The sequence below is a fragment of the Dama dama genome, chromosome 20, assembly GCF_033118175.1.
Source record: "Dama dama isolate Ldn47 chromosome 20, ASM3311817v1, whole genome shotgun sequence".
Classification (NCBI taxonomy): Eukaryota; Metazoa; Chordata; class Mammalia; order Artiodactyla; family Cervidae; genus Dama; species Dama dama.
The window spans coordinates 111,217,996-111,242,028 of NC_083700.1; the positions used below are offsets into that span (position 1 = coordinate 111,217,996).

At 53.4% G+C, this 24,033-nt stretch overlaps 1 protein-coding gene across 3 annotated transcripts in view; it reads left to right on the top strand.

Annotated features, from left to right (window-relative positions):
- Positions 1-22,902, top strand: part of SH3BP4 (SH3 domain binding protein 4) — a 95,701-nt gene extending 72,799 nt beyond the window's left edge. For 2 of the 3 annotated variants that reach the window (XM_061122529.1, XM_061122530.1), the window contains 4 exons: positions 1,338-1,588; positions 6,937-9,296; positions 19,529-19,717; positions 20,956-22,902. In XM_061122529.1, the coding sequence (XP_060978512.1) occupies positions 1,471-1,588; positions 6,937-9,296; positions 19,529-19,717; positions 20,956-21,180 (2,892 nt within the window). In that variant the 5' untranslated portion in view covers positions 1,338-1,470 and the 3' untranslated portion in view covers positions 21,181-22,902. The remainder of the gene's footprint in view (positions 1-1,337; positions 1,589-6,936; positions 9,297-19,528; positions 19,718-20,955) is intronic. The other variant, XM_061122531.1, reaches the window with a different exon arrangement.
- Positions 22,903-24,033: the final 1,131 nt, after the last annotated feature.

Here is a 24,033-nt window from a genome sequence, read left to right on the forward strand (position 1 = left end):
ACTGCGGCTCCTGATGCCAGGCTGTGGTGGCCGAGGCGGGGAGTCCAGGAGTCACGGGGTCTGGCCCCTTGTTCTCAGCACCTCCCCTGTGTTATCTCTCGCTCTCCTTTGGACAAATCAGGACGGTGCTCTCACTGTCCCACGTTACCAGCATGAAAGCGAACCTCGTGTTCGGTGCTCCACACGGGCTCCTCCCCAGCAGACGGCATGCACGTCATCTGGGTCTGCCCGCAGCACACGGAGCCTGGGGCCGGGCTCCGTCCTGCCCACTGCGGCATCGCTGCGCCGGGCGGTGCTGGGGCTCCAGGTGCCGCTCACAAGTAAGGGTGACCCACCCGCGTCAAGACGAGGCATCTCCCGCTGTCTGCAGACGGAGCAATCCAGAAACAGGGGCCCTGCGGCCAGGGTTACGGGGTGAAATTCGCCTGCCCTCGGTTGCCCGCTGAGCTGAGTGCAGTGGTCACCTGTGGCCAGCTAGAGCAACGTCGGCCCAGGTCTGCTCTGGAAGAGTGTGTGACCTTCCCTGCTCTGCAATTGACTCCTGGCTGGTCCTTTCCTGTCCATTGGCCCTGGTGAGGGGTCTGCTTAGAGCCAGTTACCTTGTTCATCACCAACCACCCCCCTTCCCTGCCCCTCCCCCACACACACAGCCCTGGGTGCCCCTTCCCAGGAAAACCGAGGCCTCAGAAGGGAAGCTGTGTCCTTTCCCACAACATCTTCCTCTCCCGGCGTGCTAACAGCACGGTGACTCGGTGAATGTACCGCGTTCCGTCTGCAGACGTCACACGAGAACACCTTACATGCACAGGTGGCCACGTGTGTGTTGTGTTTGTTTATTCATGAGTCCAGGGAGGATCTAGGGGAGTGTGTGGGCAGGGAGTGGGCCCTTCACACCCACTGCAGTGATGCAAAGCACGGCCCACCCCGGACTGGAGGCAAGGGGACCAGCCACTTTTTGTGCACACTGAGCTTTAGTCCCCCTTCCCTGAGCCCCGGAACTAGCAGCGTGGACAGATGCTGTTTTGTCCTCCTCTTTGGCTGTAATGAATGGGCCGGCCAGGTGCTCAAGCAGATTTCACAAACCTCATTGTGGCCCCCCAGCAAGAGGGGGTGCACACAGCAGGCCAGGGAACACTGCTGGGACTGTGTGCACCCCGAGACCCATGAGACAGGCATAAGGGGGCATAGAAACTGGAGCCTGAGCCCTACTGTGTTCTCTCAGGCCAGGAAAATTGACACAGCCTCTGGAAGGATTCCCTCTTGCCGTCGATTTGCTCTTTAACCCGTGTCTTTTCACTTGCTCCAGGGAAATTCTGTTTTTCTTCCACCCCTCACAGGAAGAAGCACATTGCCGAGCTGACACCGTCCTGCAGCATGGTTGCCTGAGACAGCAGCTTCCACGCTCGCTGGAATAACTGGAGGGAGAAATATGAAACCTTAGCCCGTCCGCCCAGGGAAAAGCGTTTCAGGATGGCGGCTCAGCGCATCCGGGCTGCCAACTCCAGCGGCCTCCCGCGGTGCAAGTCCGAGGGGACCCTGATTGACCTCAGCGAAGGGTTTTCAGAATCGAGCTTTAATGATGTCAAAGGTGAGCTCCCGGGCACGGCACTGGCTGAGGGGGAAAACGCAGCCTGCCAGCGCTCACGACCCAGAGACTCCCCCACTTCCAGGCTGTCAGGTTTCGCGTTCAGATAACTGAATCTGTGCTGCCCAAACTTCGTCGTGTTATGAATTCAGCCCTGAAACAACAACCCCGTGTGTGGTTTTGTTTTGATGTGTTGGGGAGGTTGTTTTGAATTTTTCCCCTGAGTAATGAAACAACTTCTTAATGAAGAATATTCTTTCTCTTTACGTGAGTTTTGGTGGCATTAAGACAGGAGCGTGGTGGAACAGAGAACCAGGGGGAAGGAGAGTGTGGTGAGTCAATGAGGTCCTGAGAGCCCCTGGAGGATAGAAGAGGTGGTCTGGGACAGGGGTCAGCATACCTTCTCTGCAGGAGGTCACAGGGTAAATACTTGAATCCTTGCAGGCCATACAGCCTCTGTCACAGGTGTTTAGCTCTGTGATTGCACCAAGAAAGCAATCATAGAAGAGAGTAAACAAGTAGGCATGGCCGTGTTCCAACAAAACTTGACAAAAACAACCACCTGGATCACAAAAACAGCTGACAAACTCAGGGGCTAGAGTTGGCCCACCCCTGGTTTAGAGGTGGACCCGGGATTTAATCATTGAGTCTGGGTTTTCCTAATAGCTCCATAAAACTGGGCTGGTGGTGAAGTCTATTCTTAGACACTAAAGAGGGTGCTGGTGGGTCATTTTTCTCCATCCTGCCCTCACTAGCCATCATGGTGTGTCTCCTGTGAGGTTCCTGGCATCTGATGTTTCATCATCATCATTCCATCATCATCACCACCATCATCAGCTGACTTTACCGGTGAATTCTGTTGAAATGATCCACTGTGCTGCCTAGAGACAGCTCAACAGCAAAAGCTATCTCTTTACCTTTATATCGTTAGTCCCTGGCACAAAGTTGGTGCTAAATAAACATTTCTTAAGCTAAACTGCTTTCTCCCAGATAAAATCATGACACTTTACCCTGATATAGTAGACATTGTATGTGCACGTTTCTGCCTTTTCTCTTCCATTAATCCTCAACTTCTTCCTCTTCCTGTCCGCCCTTTATTCTCGTGGCCCTGAGCATCGCTTTAAATGGTCTTCTAAAGAAAAGACTAGCCAAGGTATCATGCGTGTGTGCTAAGTCGCTTCAGTCATGTCTTACTCTTTGCGACCCTGTGGACTGTAGCCCACCAGGCTCCTCTGTCCATGGGATTCTCCAGGCAAGAATACTGGAGTGGGTTGCCTTGCCCTTCTCCAGGGGATCTTCCTGACCCAGGGTCTGAACCTGCGTCTTTTACATCTCCTGAACTGGTAGGTGGGTTCTTTATACCACTGCAGCCACCTGGGAAGCCCCAAGGAATCAGGAGGCTTTATTAATAAGAGCAGCGGACCTATTGGGTGTTATAAATAATCGAGCCATTTATTTTTTGTAGTTAGGTATTGGGCAGTGTTTTCCTTATAACCCAGCTACTCACAGTTGAAGCGGGAAACTGGGAACTTAAGTTGTGGGGTTTGGGCTGGGGATATTGAAATGAAGGGCAGAGAGTGGAGCATTGAAAGATGATGACGCTGATCCTAAAAGAACACTGCAGCTGGGAGGGAAGGCAGGCGAGCCAGCCAGGGGTGTGAGGCAGGGCCGGTTAGCTTAGAGGGTGGGGTGGGAAGAGACCCCTGGACCATACTCTCGAGGGGGCACCCTGTGGCCCAGACAGCTCCCTGCACATCGTGATGATGAAGCCAGCTTCAAGGTGGGATCTTATTTCAGGCAAAATATCTGCCGCAATGTCATCTGCCCCTGATAAATGTTTTTTCCTATATAAGAACCAAGGTAGGAAATGTATTATTCAGTAAGTTGAACCTCCTGACACCTGGGGATATTTTTTTGTATTAAAAATCAAAGTACCTGTGAATCTGGGCAGCAGTCTCCAGAATTCATTAAGATGGAATTTGATAGGGATTTTCCTGCATCTGACTTAATGGAAATCCCAGCCTCTTCTCCCCGGGTGTCTGTGGCACTCGACTGATAAAGAGGCAGGTCTTCGCAGGGAGCTCACTCCGAGGTCCACCTCCACAGGGTCCCGACTAGAAGGGGCGCTGTCTCCCATCAGATGAGCCTCATCCTTAAGTGAAGTCTGTAACCACTCCTCTCCTAAGAAGAGAGCTTGGAATATTAAGTAAAACCATTTTTATTCTTCAGTCTTGGTAAGACTCAAGTGATCATTTGCACTGATACATTTTTCTCAGGCTACATCCTGCTTAATAGCTTTGGTTTTTAATTAAAAAAAATATTACTGTAAGGGAATTATTCTGGAGGAACGTAATAGGGATATAACTTTTGAGGAAGTCTAACAAGATTTTCATAGCCGGCCAGCTTTCTTTAATTTTCATTTGGTTTTAATTTTTATGTGACACTTTCATGAGACGTGTCAAGGAAACAAAAAATTGTTTGTATTCCTGGAGCCTGTGACTGGAAAACAAAATAGGAGGGAAGATCTTATGCTATCCCTTGGACCTCAGCTGACCCAGCTTCCTTCTTTCCACCCCCCCTCGAAGCTGTTTTTGGCTTGGCTGTTTTTATTCACTCCCTCCTTTCTGTGTTAAGTGATTTCTCTCCGGTGTGATTTTACAGAAGGGCAAAGCCAGGGGAGTGCCAACTTTGACTTCAGCAAACACCTTGTTGCAATAACATGGATGTTGCTTCTCTGCTGTAAGCAACTACTGTGAGCAAGACGCACCGTAACAGAGCATACAACCTCGTGGGGCAATGGAACCCTCCCCCCCTCCCAAAAACCAAAATAAATATGTAAGGACATTTTATATCGGTTGATGATAGATGCTATGGAGAAAAATTAAATTAGGAAGGGGCTCGAGGTGTTTATTGCTTTATTTATTTTTTAAACATTTTATTTTGCATTGCGTACAGCCAATTAACAATGTGATAGTTTCAGGTGAGCAGCGAAGGAACTCGGCCATACATATACTCAGCCATACATATCCATTTTCCCCCAAAGCCCCCTTCCATCCAGGCTGCCACATAACCTGGAGCAGAGTTCTCTGTACAATACAGTAGGTCCTTGTTGGTTATCCATTTTAAATATATCAGCGTGTACATGTCCATCCCAAACTCTCTAACTATCTCTTCCCCACAACAACTATAAGTTTGTTGGTTTTGTAAGTCCTTTGCTTAGACTAAGTATCATTATGTTCATCACTTCATCAGCATTGTCTCATTTAATCCTCACCAGAGCCCATTGAGGATAGATGGTTTATCCGTCAACAATCCCAGGCTCCAGAGATCCCACAGCTGCTAAAGTGAAAGTGAAAGAAGTCGCTCACTCGTATCCGACTCTTTGTGACCTCCTGGACTACACAGTCCATGGAATTCTCCAGGCCAGAATACTGGAGTTGGTAGCCGTTCCCTTCTCCAGGGGATCTTCCCAACCCAGGGAGTGAACCCAGGTCTTCCGCATTGCAGGTGGATTCTTTTACCAGCTGAGCCACCAAGGAAGCCCTAAGGAGCCCAGCTCTGATGATCCCAGAGCCAGATTTTCCCTGACACCCCAGACTTGGTGGTAGGTGACAGCTTCCAAGGCCCAGGTACACACCCTGCCAAGCATATCTCTGTAATTTAGTTAATGTAAATAAATAGAAACTTCCTACCTTATTTCCTGAGAGTTTGCTGAAGAAATACAATTTAATTTGTTATTATTTCCTTTAGGAAAAGGAAATGGGCAGGTGAATTTTTTTGGCAGGAGGGCCGATTTGATAGACTAGTATATCTGTTGACTTAGTCATACATTAGACAAGATGAAAGTGTCGTTCCTCTAAAAATGTCCTTTCTTCGCTTGTTCACATAGACAACTAAGAAAATTTGCTCTCGTTTTTCAGTTACAGGAAGGCAGCAAACTCTGTAAAAGAAGACACAGCTGGGGTGAGGAAGGGGGCCAAGATACGGGCTTATTTCCATCAGAAAGAAATGTCTTCATCCTCTTAACCCTAATCCTCTACATATATGTACTTTGTCACCTATGGGAGGTTTTTAATTATCCGTTATTTTTCAAAACACATCCTACTTGTTTAGATGACTTTTTCTTTTCTGCTCTTCCAATTGCTGCCTACATTGGTAACACGTAGTTGGACACCAAGAGCCATAAATTAGCTTGAGTCAGTTGTTTAAAGTGTTGGCATTTTTTCAAATTGCTTAAAGAGTTGTTCAAAAGAACGTGAATTACGACCGAACCTCAACCTTTAATTTTCAGGGGATGAGGGAGAAATCATTTCATGGTGTTCTTCTGAATGATTGTTTGAAAGAGGTTGAAAGAGACCCGACTCAAAAATCTTATTTCATATAAACAGTTTGATGAAAAATGGGTTTAACTTGGGAACCAGGAAACGGGTCTGCTTATCAAGGGTACGTTCCCCTCGGTTTATGTGTTTCATTTTGAAGGGAGAGAGTGGAATTGGTTCTTAGACACAGAGATTCTTGCTGGAGGGCTTTTCTGGTCTTTGGTTACATGCACTGGGTCATTTAATACTGTTTTTCTAAATCACTTTCAACTTCTCTTTTGACCTAACAGCAGTCCCAATAAGTTAGTTACATCAAGAAAAGTTAACAGTTAAAAGGAGATGTTTAAAACCCCAGTTGGTATTGTTCAGTCAGTAAGTCATGTCTGACTCTTTGCGACCCCATGGACTATAGCACTGCAGCCTTCTCTGTCCTTCACTATCTCCCAGAGATTGCTCAAACTCATGTCCACTGAGTCGGTGATGCCATCCAACCATCTCATCCTCTGCCGCCCCCTTCTCCTCCTGCCTTCAGTCTTTCCCAGCATCAGGGTCTTTTCCAATGAGTCATCTTTTTGCATCAGGGGAACAAAGTATTATTGTAAGTTCAGCATCCGTCCTTCCAATGATTATTCAGGGTTGATTTCCTTTGGGACTGACTGGTTTGATCTCCTTGCAGTCCAAGGGACTCTCAACAGTCTTCTCCAGCACCACAGTTCGAAAGTATCAATACTTCAGCGCTCAGCCTTCTTTATGGTAAAACCCGGGACATCTGATGATTCCATCACGCTGATTTGCATTTCTGTGGATGGTGGAGAGGCTTTCTACCTGACTTAGACTGTGATTGGGATGTGATGGAATTTGGGAAGAATTCAGACCCCAGATTTCACTGGTTGATTTCTGTCGGTTATGCCTGGCTTCTTGTCTCCATGTCGGGGGTGATGGTTTCCCAGGCCTCTTTTCTCCGTGGCTTGGGACAACATTCTGCCTCTTCCCGGGAGCCCACCCTCACCTCCTGTTCTTTATTTTGCACAGTGCCTTCTCCCAGTGCCTTGCTCGTCGACAATCCCACACCCTTTGGAAACGCGAAGGAGGTGATCGCAATCAAGGACTACTGCCCAACCAACTTCACCACCCTCAAGTTTTCCAAGGGCGACCACCTATACGTCCTGGACACGTCGGGCGGGGAGTGGTGGTACGCGCACAACACCACTGAGATGGGCTACATCCCCTCGTCCTACGTGCAGCCCTTGAACTACCGGAACTCCACCCTCAGCGACAGCGGGATGATCGACAATCTTCCAGACAGCCCGGACGAAGTCGCCAAGGAGCTTGATTTGCTCGGGGGATGGACGGATGCCAAGAAGGAATCCAGCAAACCCTACAGTAATAATCCTTTCTGGAACGGGGTCCAGACGAACCCGTTTCTCAATGGGAACGTCCCGGCGACACCCGGCACAGACGAGCTGATGCCCAGAAGCGCCGTGGACTTGCTCCTCTTTGACACGGGGACATCTTCCTTCACCGAGTCCAGCTCAGCGACCACCAACAGCACTGGCAACATCTTCGACGAGCTGCCAGCCGCCAGCCGCCTCCCCGCGGAGCCGCCCGTCAAGCGGGACAACCCTTTCTTCCGAAGCAAGCGTTCCTACAGCCTATCGGAGCTCTCCGTGCTCCAGGCCAAGTCCGACGAGCCCGCGTCCTCGGGGTTTTTCACAGGCTTGAAATCGCCGGCCCCGGAGCAGTTCCAGAGCCGCGAGGACTTCCGGGCCGCCTGGCTGAGCCACCGGAAGCTGGCCCGGTCTTGCCACGACTTGGACCTGCTGGGCCAAAGCCCTGGGTGGGGCCAGACCCAGGCGGTGGAGACGAACATCGTGTGCAAGCTGGACAGCTCGGGGGGCGCCGTGCAGCTGCCGGACACCAGCATCAGCATCCACGTGCCCGAGGGCCACGTGGCCCCCGGGGAGACGCAGCAGATCTCCATGAAGGCTCTGCTGGATCCCCCGCTGGAGCTCAACAGCGACCGCTGCAGCTCTATCAGCCCGGTGCTGGAGGTGAAGCTGAGCACGCTGGAGGTGAAGACCCACCTCATCCTGGAGATGAAGGTGTCAGCCGAGGTGAAGAGTGACATTTTCAGCAAAAGCACAGTGGGCCTCCAGTGCCTGAGGAGCGACTCCAAGGAGGGGCCCTACGTCCCCATGCCTCTCGCCTACAGCTATGGGGACACAGTCCAGGTCCAGCTGGACAACCTGGAGCCCTGTATGTACCTGGCCATCGTCGCCCATGGCCCGAACATCCTCTACCCTTCCACTGTCTGGGACTTCATCAATAAAAAAGTCACTGTGGGTCTCTACGGCCCCAAACACATCCACCCGTCCTTCAAGACAGTGGTGACCATTTTCGGGCATGACTGTGCCCCAAAGACCCTCCTGGTCAGCGAGGTCACCCGCCAGGCCCCTAGCCCGGCCCCAGTGGCCCTTCAGCTCTGGGGCAAGCACCAGTTCGTCCTGTCCAGGCCCCAGGATCTCCAAGTCTGCGTGTTTTCCAACATGACCAACTACGAGGTCAGAGCCAGTGAGCAGGCCAAGTCCGTGAGAGGGTTTCAGGTGAAGCTGGGCAAGGTCAGCCGCCTCATCTTCCCCATCACATGCCAGAACCCCAGCGAGCTCTCTGACTTCACCCTGCGGGTTCAGGTAAAAGACGACCAGGAGGCCATCCTCACCCAGTTTTGCGTGCAGACCCCCCAGCCGCCCCCCAAAAGTGCCATCAAGCCGTCCGGGCAGAGACGCTTCCTCAAGAAGAACGAGGTGGGGAAGATCATCCTGTCCCCGCTGGCCGCCACCACCAAGTACCCGACGTTTCAGGACCGCCCCGTGTCCAGCCTCAAGTTCGGCAAGTTACTCAAGACAGTGGTGCGGCAGAGCAAGAACCACTACCTGCTGGAGTACAAGAAGGGCGACGCCATCGCCCTGCTCAGCGAGGAGAAGATCCGGCTCAAGGGGCAGCTGTGGACCAAGGAGTGGTACATCGGCTACCACCAGGGCAGGGTGGGCCTGGTGCACGCCAAGAACGTGCTGGTGGTGGGCAAGGCGCGGCCCAGCCTGCTCGTGGGGCCCGAGCTGAGCACGTCGGTGCTGCTCGAGCAGATCCTGCGGCCCTGCAAGTTTCTCACCTACATCTACGCCTCGGTCCGCACGCTGCTCATGGAGAACGTCAGCAGCTGGCGCTCCTTCGCCGACGCCCTGGGCTACGGGGACCTGCCACTCACCTTCTTCTGCCGGGCCGAGCTGGACAGTGAGCCCGAGCGGGTGGCGTCCGTCCTGGAGAAGCTGAAGGAAGACTGCAACAACACGGACAACAAAGACCGGAAGTCCTTCCAGAAGGAGCTCATGATGGTGAGTGGCCGGCGGGCCGTGGCTTCGCCGAGGCTGGGGGCCCAGTCTGGCCTTAGAGCCCTGGCAAGCGTGGGCACAGGCGTGGTTTCCTCAGTCGGTGGGCCCGGGGTCTGGGGCCCCTCTCTGCTCCCGGACAATCACGTGCACCTGGGGACAGGCATTTACGTGGGCCTCGGAGAGGGGAGCCCCAAACAGCTCAGTGCCACCAGGGCGCAAGGGTCATTCCGGCCTCCTCCCATTGACTTTGTGAGCTCCTTGGAGGTCCAGGGTGCATCTCCCCCTGCCGGTTGAGGGGGTCGGGGTACAGGGGGCCTGTACCTCACTCCTGTTAAGACCTCCTGGGAGGAGATCCACCCTTTTGCCAGATCTCCAGCGGGACCTGTGTCATGAAAGTTTGATGAACCACTGCCCCAAAGTCTGACTATATCAACGATGTGACTTTTTCTCTCCAGGCCTTACTTGAAGGCTCCACCCTCCTCAGTATCATTTCCTCCTCCTCCTTTTTGCTTCTGTTTGATTTGGGGTGACGTTGTTGTTGTCCAGCTGCTCAATCGCGCCCAACTCTTTGCCAGCCCTGTGGACTGCAGCACGCCAGCCTTCCTCATCCTTCACTATCTCCCAGAGCTTGCTCAAACTCATGTCCATCGAGTTGGTGGTGCCATCCCCCCATCTCATCCTCTGTCATCCCCTTCTCCTGCCTTCAATCTTTCCCAGCATCAGGGCCTTTTCCAGTGAGTCGGCTGTTCATGTCAGGTTGCCAGGGTATTATTAGGGCTTCAGCATCAGTTCTTCCAGTGACTATTCAGGGTTGATTTCCTTTAGGAAACGAGTGAGGACAGCCTCTGTTTTGCCAGCACAACCTGGGAACTGGAATCCTAAGTACAGAGGGGGCGGTTAGAGCCCCCCCTGCTGGTTAGAGCTCTTAAACCTATCGGAAAGCACCTTCCGGACCCATTCACAGCTTCCAACAGTCCTGGGCTCTGCGCTGGTCACTCTAACTGCCGGTGCAGTTACCTGGGAGAAGCTTAATGTCTTCTGGGCGTCCCTGGTTGAATTCATGCCAGCAGACATTCTGTTGATTCTTTCTGTAACAGAAGCCGGCTCAGTTCCCTTCCCCGTCCCCCGATACGAACACGTCACTAGTTTTTGTTCCCGTGGGAAACCCGTGGCTTGGTCATAGCTTTATTTTTTCTTTTTCCGCCCTTTCCACACAGCCCTTTTCACCTCCTAAGCCCTGTAAGGTATGACTCCCAGCGCCCCTGCATTTCTGCCAGCTCAACTCCCCTCCTTCCCCCAGCACCTGCCATTCTGAGTGAGTGCCTGTTGCAGTGGATGGGTCCGGTGTGTCTGTGTGGGTGTGAGGGAGTGTGCGTGGATGGAGGTGTTGCATTCACATCCTGTGCTGCCCCCTGGGGCTGGGGGGCACGGGAGGGATACGGTCCACGGGGGCATGGCCCCTGCTGCAGGGAGCATGAACGGCAGCCTAACAGGAGGCAAGGCATCGAGAAAGACCCCTTGACGGTGGCCCCATAATAATACAAAGTGCCAGACACACGAGCGGGATAAGAGCCTGGCTTTGCCCACACGAGGGAGGCCGGACCTGGAGGTGGCAACCAGGAGGTCACTGAGGGCATCCATCACTGATGGCAGCTTCAGTGGGGAGGAAGCCTGTTGTCATGGCAACAGGGGTGGGGACGAGGTTGGGGTGGGTGGGCAACAGAGGAACCTGCCCAGGCGCTGGATGGGGCTCCCGCACAGCGAGGAGCCAGGGCCCCCACTTAGGGGGTGTCCCGCCGGCCTACCCGCGAGATCAATTCTGGCAGTTTGCGTCCAGCCTGAGTTGCACAGTGCCCTCGTGGATGGAGCTTGTGCAGGGGGGCAGGAGGGAGCCTCCAGCAGGGATTCTCCGTGATGGTGGAATGATGTGCATTCATGGACCATGAAGGGTATTTAATCGTTCCTTCATCACAGCTGGAGATCACTCACCTTGAATGGGGCAGGATGAATGGACCTGGGCGGACCGAGGAGGTGACACTCAACTTCCATTTCCAACTCATTTCTTTTCATCTTTTTGTTCAACTTGGGGAACTTTCTCTGACAGCAGGTTTTTCAGGAAACTTCCTTGGGTTAGTGTGTGTTGGGGGGAGGGTGGTCCGTGTGCAACCCAGACCTCCCTCTGTCCCCTACCAGCCCCACACCCACCAGGACTCCCAGGAAAGGAGGAAATGAAACCTGACCTTGGCAGGAACGTGGCCCCGGGACAAGGTTAGATTTGTGGTGCAACAGTAAAACCAGTTTTGCAGTGTTTCCCCTCTCCCGCCCCTCCCCGGCTCCTCGCCTATCTCCTCATCTTGTGGGCTGGCAGGTTTGAATGATTGGCCAAACTTCTAGAAACCACAGGCTGATTTATCCCAGCGTGTCTGGGGAGTCACTGGAAACCAGGTGTTTTATTTCCAGGGACTTAACAAATCACTAAGGAGTCAGGCTTCCTGCGGCCTCAGTGGCTGATTTAACCCACTCCCTGCTCTTCAGCCCCATCACAGGGAGACCACCTCCTTCCACCCTTCTCGTTTTGAAGGTAGTTTTCTGTTCAGTTATGACTCCTTGGTTTGGAAGCAGTGATTGAATGAATTAAAAGTGGTGAAGGTTTTCAGACAGTAAATTTGCAGGCAGATGAGAAGGAAAAAGGAACCAAGGACTGAGTTGTCCAGCCTTCCGCTGCCCTTAGAACAAGGTCCAGCCCCTTCCTCTGGCCCACAGGCCCTGTAAGACCCGGCTGGGGCCATACCTGCCCCTGCACACCGGCTTCACCGGCAGCCGTTTCTCTGTGTCTTGGACACACCTGGCCGCCCCTGCCCCGGCCTCTGCACGTGCCGTTCCCTCTGCCTGGAATTCTCTCCGCTCCCGTTTCACGTGGTTGCATTTTCTGTCCTTCAGATCCCGGCTAAGATGCCCTTGTCAGACCTTTCCTGCCGCCCTCGATGAAGCCTCTGGGTCACTGTACCAGACTCACTGTGTTATTGTAGCTTTGTCTTCATGGCGCTTTCTCAAATCCGAAATGCTCTTGTTTGCTTGTATTCATGGTCCTTATCATTAGACTAATTGGATATGAACTCCACCAGGGAGAGGATGCTGGCACACAGGAAACACTCACGTATTTGATGAATGAGTGAATATGTGATTGAATGAATGAGTGGTGCAGGCTGAGAACCTGACCTGGACGCAGTCTCCTGAAGTGAGGTGTGTTTCTGTTCTCCGGCTCCGTTCCTTCTTTCACTGTTTTAGTACATCTGTTCAATATCAGAGCTGGTCCAGCAGCATCTTATGTAACTGTGACCTCCAGCTGTTTCTCTGCGGCCCTGTCCCACCCACACGTATGACCACATTGGAAAGCACCCCTCTGTCCCCGGTCTGCCCAGCTCTCCAGTACAGGCCCTGCTGTCTGTGACAAAAGATGGCTGTCCAACATGGGTGACGCTACCGCCACCCCGACTATCATGAAAGTGGGGGGAGGCGAGACACTGACCCCGAAGAGAGTAGCCAGGATGGACGGAGCTCACGGAGCACCCCCAGGCATGAGAGAGCATTGAATGAACCCCCCGTAGGATCACTTGGCTGGCGGGACTTGTGGGTTGGGAAGATGTTGGAATAGGCACCACATATTTGAAGAGCTTCTGAAGTCAAGTTCTGTTGTCGGAAACAGGCCCGGGGAACGGGTGGTGGGTACACGGCTACGGCTTCTAACAGAGCTCAGAAGAGCCGGCCCGTCTGGCCAGGGCGGGTGTTTTTACTCCATGTTCATGAAACACGTCTCGGGTGTCTGTCTACTGTGCCCTTATTTGGGGGGTAGGGTGTTGCATCTTTCCTTGAGGGAGATGCAGAGTGAACACCCACAGGAGTGCAGGACAGACCAGAGATGGGTCCCAAAGAAAAGATCTCCTTGACGTGAGTGGACCAGGGAAAGGCAGTGTCAGGGAGGGGCTGACACGGGGGGTAGGCCATGATCCCCCCAGCAGAGAGGGACTTTTGGGTTGAAGGCACAACATGAGCAAGGGCCAAGGGTGCAGGGGAGCAGGGCGTGGGGAAGAACCAGAGGCCAGGGGAGGCCAGAGGCTGGGCTGAGTCGAGATGACCGCGTACTGATGGCGAGGTAACAGCTGGATACCAGCTGGGGGTAACCCAGGCTGGATGATGCCTGTGCTTTATTCCTTGGGGTGGGCCAGGGGATGGTGTAAGTGTTTTAGGGGACGGGAAGGGGACCCAGGTGTGTCCTCCTCCTTGGGGACCCACCCAGGTGTGTTGATGCACCTTGTCACTTCCCAGCCTCCGAGCCACACAGCTGACAGTCAGTGCCCACCCTGCCGCCCACCGCCCCACCTTTAGCCTTAGCAAGAGGGTGGGCGGCCTGTGCGGCAGCCCTGGGCTTTCTCTTCCATCCTACCATGCTGGGTGGGGGTCAGATGGCCCCAGGTCTGTGCTGTGGCCCAGAGGGGCGGTTCCCAGGCCACATGCACATCCATGCTGACCTTCAGAGCCCCCCGGGGTCCTGGGTTTGGCCTGCTGCTGTGGCTCATCCCAGATTTTGCTTTTTCCCAAAATGAAGATAGTCCTCATTGGCTTTTCTGTTTGTGAAGACGGCAGATGCTCTTTTTGCATTGCTATTTGCCAGTCCTGAGAAACAGCAGCAGAAGCCCCCACCCCCGCTCCAGGCCCGTCTTCCAAAGCAGCCTGTGTTAGCGATCTGCAGTGTAGACAGCACGGGTCTTCCTCCATTCCCTGGGTTTGCCCTGCACTGTCTGTGGTCAGCTTCTCCCCCGGGAGCATGTGAGCGGGCGACTCTGGGTCTGTGCGGAGCTGCAGTCCCCAGCGGGGTGGGTGCTCTGGTCCTCCGTCTCCAGGACGGTGGTGGCGCCTGGTCTCGCCGTTACCAACACTGCTCCGAGGCAGGTCCCGGCCCCGTGACTCTGCAGGCTTGTCCCCTCCATTTCATGACAACATTCTGCCAGCTGCAGGTGCCCTCCAGAGAAGGAGGAGCCAGCGTTGGCCATGGCAGCAGGGTCACGTTGAGGCGAGCAAGGCCTGAGAGTGACGAGGGAAGATTTAAAAGCCCACCGGTGTCTGTCTCTGTCTCTGCAGCGACCGGACTGAATGGCCCCTGCGGGTGGCTGTGCACTCTCCTCGCCTCTCTGAGCCTTGGGTTCCCTAGTCAGGGGTTTAGTTTTGTTTTGTGAGGGTGAGAGGGCTTCCACAGGGGGTTCAGGGGTAAAGAACCCAGCTGCCAATGCAAGAGATGCGAGTTCGATCCCTGGATCAAGATCCTCTGGAGAAGGAAATGGCAACCCACTCCAATATTCTGGGAAATGCCAAGGACACAGGAAACTGGTGGGCTACAGTCTAGGGGGTCATGAAACAGTTGGACACGACTGAGCGACTGAATACGCAGCACGCCTGAGGGTGAGAAATGACAGAGTGTGTTCCGTTTTAAAGGCATCAGTGCTGCTTTTGACACACTTTGTGGGTCTGGGGAAGAGTTTTCTGAGTGTGGTTGAAAATCCAGGTGGAAAACATGGCTGCGTGTTTGTTCCAGGACTTGGTGACTATGCTGAGTGGAGGAAAGGGTTTGGCTCACACTCTAGGACTGTGGAGATTTGGGTGATGGCCATCTCGTGTGTGTGTGTGTCTGTGTGTCTGTGTGTCTGTGTGTGTGTACACGTATGTGGAGGGTGGCAGACAGAACCCTGAGGAACCCAGCTCAGTAAGAACTGGAAGTGTCTTCATCTAGCAACACTCTTTCAATGTAAGAGATTATTCTTGACTCTGGGGGATACACCGTGAGGGAGCGTCTAGGAGTCTGTCCTTCTGCCTGCGGGGGGAAGGAGGGAAGGAAGGAAAGTTGGCTGGAACTGCAGAAGGAACTGGGCTGTGGGCAGGGCGGCCTCTCCTGAAGGGGCCTAAGCCAGCAATCGGAACTGGTCCTGGGGCCGCCAGGAGTGAAGCTGTTGGGGTGGGTGACCAGGAGTCATGGGTGGTGGCAGTGGGAGTCCAGGAGCGGGAGGGAAGGATGCTGTGGGCTCTCGGGGGAGTTTCTCTGAAAAAGAGAAAGTTGCTGTAGAATACAAGTCTAGGCAGGTGGTGGTTTTAGGGGTAAGGTCGGAGGTGAAATCAACGCTGAGAACCTGGAGAACCGAATGGAAATAAGGGGAGTGTTGAGATCAAGAACAGTTGGGGCTGGACAGATTGGGATGAAGGGGTTCTGTGAAATGGGAGCAAAGCCACCTCCCCCAGAAGAGTATGCAGCTACCTACCAGCTGTGCACTTAGGAAGGTTCCCGGGCTCTTCCTGCCAGCTGGTCCCGAAGCCCCTGGGGCGCTGATACAGGGAGGAGCAGGGTTGCCGTGGTGACTGCCCTTCTGGTGTTTGAACATCTCCGGAATGGAAGCTCGGCTGGAATGAGATAACAGCAGAGTGACGCTTTGTCATATTCTCATAAGAAGTGAAGCGAAGTGAAGTCGCTCAGTCGTGTCCGACTCTTTGCGACCCCATGGACTGTAGCCCACCAGGCTCCTCCATCCTTGGAATTTTCCAGTCAAGAGTACTGGAGTGGATTGCCATTTCCTTCTCCAGGGGATCTTCCTGACCCAGGGATCGAACCCGGGTCTCCTGCATTGCAGGCAGACGCTTTACTGTCCGAGCCACAGGGAAGCACCATTCTCATAAAAATGTCTTTTCAAACGGGGACTGGCACCCTGGCCCAAGGGCCCCTGCTTTTGTAAAGGAAGCTTTCCTGGAACACAGCCCTGTCCACTCGCTCAAGTGCTGACTGTGCTAGTCTTACGCCCCACCGCAGTCAGGTAGCCAAGGTAGAGACCCCTTGCCTGCAGAGCCAAAAAATAGATCCTGGCTCGCCCTACAGAGCAAGCTTGGCCTCCCTGAGCTAAGTCACGGGTCACTCCAGCTACTGAGGGTCGAGCTGGGACCAGCGTGCTTTGTTTCACTGGGTGTTTTCTGTTTTCTGCTATTACCTGTGTTAACTTGTGTGTGCACAAATTAAAGAGGTGCTGCAGGGAAAATGTTCCAGAACCAGACCCCTGCAGCTGAGAAATTTTTTATTTCTGAGATTTGGTGGGCACCCAAAATGCATCCTTCAGGGGGAAAAAAAAAATGCATGAACTACCCTCTTGGTGTTGGTGTGGGCAGCACCTGGTCCCAGCTGTGGCCGCTCCGGGACCAGAGAGAGGGGCTGAGTTTCTCAGGACCTTTGTCCCTGTCCCCTGTACCCTGAGGAGAGAGCAGCTTTGATCACCCCCACCAGGGATCCCCGAAGCAGAAGCAGGTGACTCTGAAGTGTTCTGTTCCCTGGAAAACAGGCCATTTGCAGAGCCAGGCAGCTGAGCACACACGTACTGCTGGGATGCTCTGAGGGAGCCTGGGAGGGACCGTTGTCACTGGGGGTCAGCCAGATCCTTCAGGGACCCTCCCTCCCCTGTGCATCTGGACTCAAACCATACCACGCCAAGAGTTTTTTTTTTTTCTTTAATTATTCAAATATAGTTGATTTCTGCTGCACAGCAAAGTGATTCAGTTATACATATATAGAGAGACATTCTTTTTCATATTTATTATGGTTTATCACAGGATATTGATTATAGTTGCCTGAGCTATATGGTAGGACCTTGTTTTTTTTTATTATTATTATTCAAGCAAAAGAACTTGAATCCTGAATTCTACCAATGTGTCACACATCTCCCCCATACCACGAACATGTTCTGCAGTACAAATCTAGCAAGCATTTAATTTTTTTTCAAACAATGTCACTTGAAGATATCCAAGTTCAAAGAGAGCAGTTTCTGAAATATCTAAATCATCATGCTGAAGCCTCGTGTGCAGGTCCTGAAGTCACATGGTGCCCACAGAGCTGGCAAGGCCATTGGCCTGAGTGCCGGGAAAACTCATCTGCCTCCCTTCAGTCACCTCAAGCTGTGGGACCCTGGACAGGGCGCCCAGCATCTGTGGGGTCTGTAAAACAGACACCATGCAGCCCTCCTGTCCCCTCGGCTATGGGACCCTGGACAAGTCACCCAGTATCTCTGGGGTCTGTAAATCAGACACCACGCAGCCTGCACAGTGAGTGGGAGCTGGGGACAGGCTGTCTGCAGGCCAGACCAGCTCCAAAACTGGATCCCTGTCCTCTCAATTTTATCTGCAAACTGGGGTGAGCTTGGCTTCTCTCCATGGGGCTTCTGGGGAGTAGATGAGCCCCGTGCCTGGCTCACCGGAAGGACTCAGTGATGGCAGTTTATTTATAAAGACAAAAATCGGAAAAGGAACACATGGTCCTCCCTTCTGGTTTCCCACCTTAAAGCCAGTTGCTAACCCCTTGGACCCTGGACGGCCTCAGAATGAGCTTTAAAGGTAAAGATTGAGATGTCCGTGCATTCTAGGTGCTCTCCCCCTGCCCAAAGTCACCATCCCTTCATTTTGTTAAGTTCCCCCAAATAAACATAAAGCTTCGACGAGAACGCTCAGTCTAAAATAGCTGCATTCTTTCAAATGGCAGCCCAGCAGACTGACCCTGCTTGGATGCCAGGCTTCCCGCAGCTTCACAAAATGTTTGAAACGAACAGCATGTTTGGCTCAGCTGGGGAGGGGCTGGCTGGTCGGTGTGTTGATGTTTTTAGCACTTTTTCTGTGGAGCCTTGAAGTGACAGACTCAGGTGCTTGGACAGAGCATAGAGGGACAGAAAGGAGGCGGGCCTGGTCTCAGCATCCCTCCCATCGTATCCTCAATGTCTGAGGGCCCCAGGGCACCTCAGACCCCATTCCTGGGGTCCCGGAGGCTCCCCTCTGCAGCTGTTAGGCTGTAATCCGGGGATGTGCTGGGTGGATGAGGTTGGGGTGAGCCTTGGTTCCGTGGCCCAGGTGGGTCTGGTCCTCGCTGAGTCTTCTCCTCCTGCCGGGGCTCCATCCTGGCCACCCACAGTCACACACTCTGTGTTGACTCCACAGGACCTGCAGCCCAACACCCAGCAGATGTCCGTGTGGCTTGGGGTGACGTCTGTGGACAGTAGGCCTGTGGGTTTGTGCTACTGTTGTAGATTCATTTCTTTAAGCCTGAAATGTTAGTGTGACCCCCACCTCCAGCCTGGGCTGCACAGAACCCCAGGGCGGTGAACCCTGTGTTGAAAGCCTGCCCGATGGACCAGCCCCTCACCTGGATGGGGGATGACGTCCAAGGTGGGGCCACGTGCTGTTCAGGTCACAGGGGGACGTGGGCTGGGAATCTGCCCGTTGCCTCCTTCCCAGCTGACAGCTTCTCTCCTCCTGACCCCCCATCCATCCACAGTTAGTGAGCCCTGTGCAGAGACACGTTGGAAATCTCTCACGGTTTTGAAAAGGGTGGGGTCCCATCGATTCTGGAGACTCTTGATGGTTTGGCCTCTCTCAGCCTCCCTGTATCCTGGCCCTTTGCATGTCTCTAGAACCATGCAGATCTCAGTCTGCACTCCAGGTCCCAATCTGAGCCCCCACTCGCGTCTCTTCTGTGAGTCGGGACTCCCCACCCACTGACGGCAGCTTGTCCTGCTCTGCGCCCAGACCGTCCTGCACTGGCCGTCTGGGTCAAGGGCATCACTTCTGCAGTTTCCCCAGTGGCGGTGGGAACTCATGAACAGCCGTCGTCTCACCCAGCCTGCCCATCCGTGTCCTGGGGCTGCCGAGTGGAAGGACCGCAGACTGGGAGGCTCCAAGCAGTTGAGGTTTATCCTGCCTCAGTTCTGGGGCTGTCGCAGGGTTGGCCTCTCTGGGGTCTCTGTGGGGTCTGTTCATGCCTCTCTCCCAGCTCCTGGGGGCTCCGGTGACGCAGCTGCATCACCCTGTCCCTACTGCCACCTTTCTCTGGACGTCTTCCCTCTGTCTCTGCGAGTCTGTTTCTGTCCGCATAAGGACACCAGTCGTTGGATGAGGGGCGCACACCCTAGTCCACCAGGGCCAAAGGGTAGCTGGTTCCATCCGCAAAGACCCTGCTGTGATTTACAGTCACACTGGGAGGTTACAGGAGGGTGAGCATGTGTGGGCGGGGGGCCCAGTACCTCCTGCGATGGTGGGTTCCAGCAGTGCGGGTGCTCAGGCCACGCAGCATCTGGGATGTCAGCACGTGGTCTCTGCGGAGCCGGCTTCCCGTGAACCCAGAGCCTACCTTCGGCCCCGCCTCATCCCCGCCCCTTCCTCCTCAGGCCTTGCTGAAGATGGACTGCCAGGGCCTGGTGGTCAGACTCATCCAAGACTTCGTGCTCCTGACCACGGCAGTCGAGGTGGCGCAGCGCTGGCGGGAGCTGGCCGAGAAGCTTGCCAAGGTGTCCAAGCAGCAGATGGATGCGTACGAGTCCCCCCACCGGGACAGGAACGGGGTGGTAGACAGTGAGGTGAGCCCGGCCTCCCTTCCCTCCGCCTGTCAAGAGTGGTGGTGACGGCATCTACATTAGAGCACTTTTAGGAGGACAGATGATGAAGCGTGAAGGCACGTGCTCAGCGCAGCGGAGCCTCACGATGAGAGGGAGCACGTCCGTCCTTCTCGGGATCCTTAGTTGGGAGCCAGGCCCTGGGTGGTGGCGAGGTTGCTCTGCCGTCAGGAGGGACATTGGAACAGCATCCTCGGAACTGCCGGTCCCTCGCTGATCCTGATCTTAAATTACCTTCAGCCCGATTGGAGGACGCGGGATGATGGGGCTCCGCCCCACACAGGGTAGGGTGGACAGATCCTGGTATGCTATCGGCTTCAGCCAAGGCTGGTTGGGTCCCTTGCTCAGAGAGTCTGTTTTCTCACTTGTTTTGTGGTCACTTTAAGCTTCTGGAAAGATGGAAAGGCTCTCGAGACCTAGGAAGCAGGAAGTCCCCAGGATAAGGGCATCCTTTACTGATGTGGCCAGTTTCTAAACAAATGGAAAGTGCTGCGGGGATTGGAAGGAAAGAGGCCCCTTCTTTTGGCTCGGCCACTACACAGTACTGATAGCTTACAGTGAACGGTGTTGAATTCATGATCTCTGAAGAAGATTTAGCTTCGGGACCAGGGGGCTTGATCACTCAAGAGCTTTTATGTAGTAGAGTTTTATTAAAGTGAAACATGACAGAGAAAGCTCCTGACACAGACTTCAGAAGGGGGATGGAAAGTGCCCCCTCACTAGTCTTATCAAGGCCGTATATAGTTTTACCAGACCTACTCCCAAATTAAGATGAGAACTGACAACAGAAAGGTCTTAACCAGACCCACTCCCACAATAAATGTCTTAAGATAACAAGATTAGTCAGATGGTTCTTGTTAGGGAGAAGCATGAACTTGAGCAAGATACTTTGTTATATTGACTAAGACAAAGCAACGTAGGAAAAATCATGTGTCCTTTTCTCCTTGAGAGCCCCAGACCCCTCTCTCCTTCTCGGGGACCCTGGACTTCTTATCAACTTACCTAGTAATTGACTCTGTCAGTCCTGCCCCCCTGCTCTCCTGCAGAGTGCCTTCTTCCTTCTGAGATGTGCTAGCCCAGGACGGGGTCAACTCTGCTTCGGGGTTTGATGCTGGTGCTAGGAGAGGTTAACTCGGACCAGCTCTCTCAGCATCTCCTAATCTTTGCCCTCTCTTTTGGTTTTGGACGACTGCACCATCCAGGCCATGTGGAAGCCCGCCTACGACTTTCTCCTCACCTGGAGCCACCAGATCGGGGACAGCTACCGGGACGTCATCCAGGAACTGCACATCGGCCTGGACAAGATGAAGAACCCCATCACCAAGCGCTGGAAGCACCTCACGGGGACCCTGATCCTGGTGAACTCCCTGGACATCCTGCGAGCCGCCGCCTTCAGCCCCGTGGACCACGATGACTTCGTGATTTGAACGGGTCCCCCACCTCCTGCTGCTCCGGGGCGTGTGCCCTCTGTCTGCCCCCGATGCCCAGGCGGGCACATGGCACTGGGGAGGGAGGGAGGGTTAGCTGCTCAGACAGACCCAGGGGCCCTCCCCACTGGACCCTCACCCAGGACTAAGCACACGTGTGATGTTCCACCTGCCTTCATCATGGGGGAGGCCTGAAGGGAATTTCTACTGCAGGTAGTTGCCAATCAAATAGCTTTCTATTTGTTAAGTATAAATTTAAATTTAAAATCAGTTTTTTTTTTTTGTTTTTTTTTTAAAGTAGGGGGGTAGGGCGTACCAGAAAGGTGGTTATCTAATTTTTTACTGGACCCTAAATTAAAAGAAGAAAACACTTCTTAGGGTCAGATACTGTTGAGGCTTTTATGTTCTATAAAGACCTTTTTAAATTATGTGACAGATGTATATATGTATTTAAGGGTTGTGGGAGCATTTCTGGTTGTCAGACACACTTTGCATTTCAACACGGAGCATGGGAAGACACTTGTTCAAGTGCTGGACCTTTTTGGCTCTGTACTTGTGAAAAAGAAATCAAATAGGAAATGTGGTGTCTCACTAAATGAGTCTAGTTGGTGCCTGCCCATTCTTTCCGAGGCTGTCTGGTCCTACGCTTCCCTCCTGTTTTTCTTACCTTCTGTACCTTGGCCTCGTGTTGCAGGAAGGATCAGCCACGACACAGGGGAGGTCTTTCCGAGCCCCTGCCTGTGTGCCCTTCGTCCTGCAGAAGAGCTACGCCACCCAGAGCCAAGTGGCCCCCGCAGCTCTGAGAGGTCGCGCCCAGCTTCTCCCGGGGGCAGGGAAGGCTTGCTGCAGAGCTTACAGCCTCTCTTCTGGGCACAGAGAACACATCACCACAAGCACACCCTATGCTGATGATGTCCAGAGATGCCCGCTGGCATTTGCCAAACTCCACTTCACCTGAAATGGAGCCCTTCTCCCCTCCTCATCTGTCCGTCTCTCCTTGGAAATAAATAGCATAGGGAAATCTTTAAAGACAGAAAGCAGCATGAAGGTTATCTGAGCAGGATGACCATTGTCTGAAAATGCTCTCACATAAAATCTGAGACTTGGCTGACGGTTGCCTTGATGACTTGATGGCTGGAGATCACCTTGCTGGGCTGAATTCTACAGTCGCATGTGGTTGCATCATATCGGAAGAAAGTGAGGGATGGGCATGAAGAAACATCTGGAGGATCAATAGAGTCGATGCCCGGGAAGGTGCCAGGACACGCGCCGTGCTTACGTGAGCGATGCACCATCTGGGATTCCGGAATCTCATTCTCTAAATCTGCTTGCTGGAAGCGCGTTAATTACTTAATATAATCCATTTAAATCCCTTATTGGTCTAAAACATTCTACAGCTATTGAGTCCTATTCGGAAGACCCACAGCTAGAAAACAACAACAAAAAGAACACTACAGACTTTATGCTGCAAAAACCGAAACACCCCACGATTCCCCCTCCCCATCATCCCACGAAATCATCTTACATTCTGCACTCCACTCTCCGCCTTCAGTCTTCCCAGAGAGCATCTCTCACTTTTCCCCAAAGAAGAAACAAAACCAGTCGCACCTTAAATACGGAGATTTTTTTCCTCAGGGGCTTTAAATAGTTTCCTATGCAACGTGTCTTGTAGCACAAATTCAATTGTACGAAAGTTGCAGTAAATTTTCTTTGGATATTTTAACCTAATTGTGTGTGTGTGTGTGTTTTTTTTTTCTGTACCCAACCAGACTTTAAGCACAAAGCCTAGTGTACCTATGCACGGAACAATGTCCCGTTTCCCCCCCTCCGCCCCCCGCCATGGTCAAGGTGACATGATATAGATGACAGGGGGACATTTGGGTTAGTGGGGATCTTGTTTTCTTGCTGCTGATTTAATTGCTCTTGTGATATAGGAATCTCAGTCATTACTGATTAACGGGAATCAGTGTGGCCCAGAGTACCCCCACCTGGAATTGGCCAATCCCACACCCACTGTACACGGCTGAGTGTGGGCATCAGGTTAGAGCGAGAGAGCCTCCCAGAGGCCTTGCCCTCACCTCGCCCTCGGAATACCACGTAGCTCAGGGAGAGAATGGAGAAGGCAGTGGCACCCCACTCTATATCCTTGCCTGGGAAATCCCATGGACGCAGGAGCCTGGTGGGCTGCAGTCCACGGGGTTGCACAGAGTCAGACACGACTGAGTGACTTAGCAGCAGCAGCAGCAGGGAGTGAACGGAATGGGTTGGGGGCAGCCGGTGGAGCCCAGCCCCACCTGGAGGTGATGGGGAGGATGGGGAGGGCGATGGCCTCCTTTAGAAGTGACTTTAGTCCAGGGTTAAGGGGTAAGCCGGCGCCAGCCAGGCCAGACCAGGGGAACGGGGTGTCTGCAGCATTGAGGGGGCCCAGGGACCACCAGAAGCCGACCCCTCCCCAGGCCTGGGGTGTGCTGAACAAGCAAGAGCCTCTGAGAGCACCTCTGCCCCCCTCACCAGCCCTCCAGTGCAGTCCTTGCACCATTTTGCAGTTGAGAAGGGCTCAGCAAGGCCCTCTGACTGACAAGGCTGGCGGAAGTGGTGGCAATTTTAGCCCGGAGCTGCTGTCAAAGTGCCATCCTCTCACAGATCTGAAGGCCAGAAGTCCAAGATCAGGGTGGCCCATGGCCGTCCCCCTGTGCCTGGCCAAACCTCTCTTTAAGGACCCCAGTTATGGGAGAGGGCCCGCCCGAGTCAAGTGTGACCTCATCTGAACTCGATCTTCTATGTGCGCTTGTGTGTGTTAGTTGCTCAGTTGTGTCCGACTCTTTGCGATCCCATGGACTGTAGCCCGCCAGG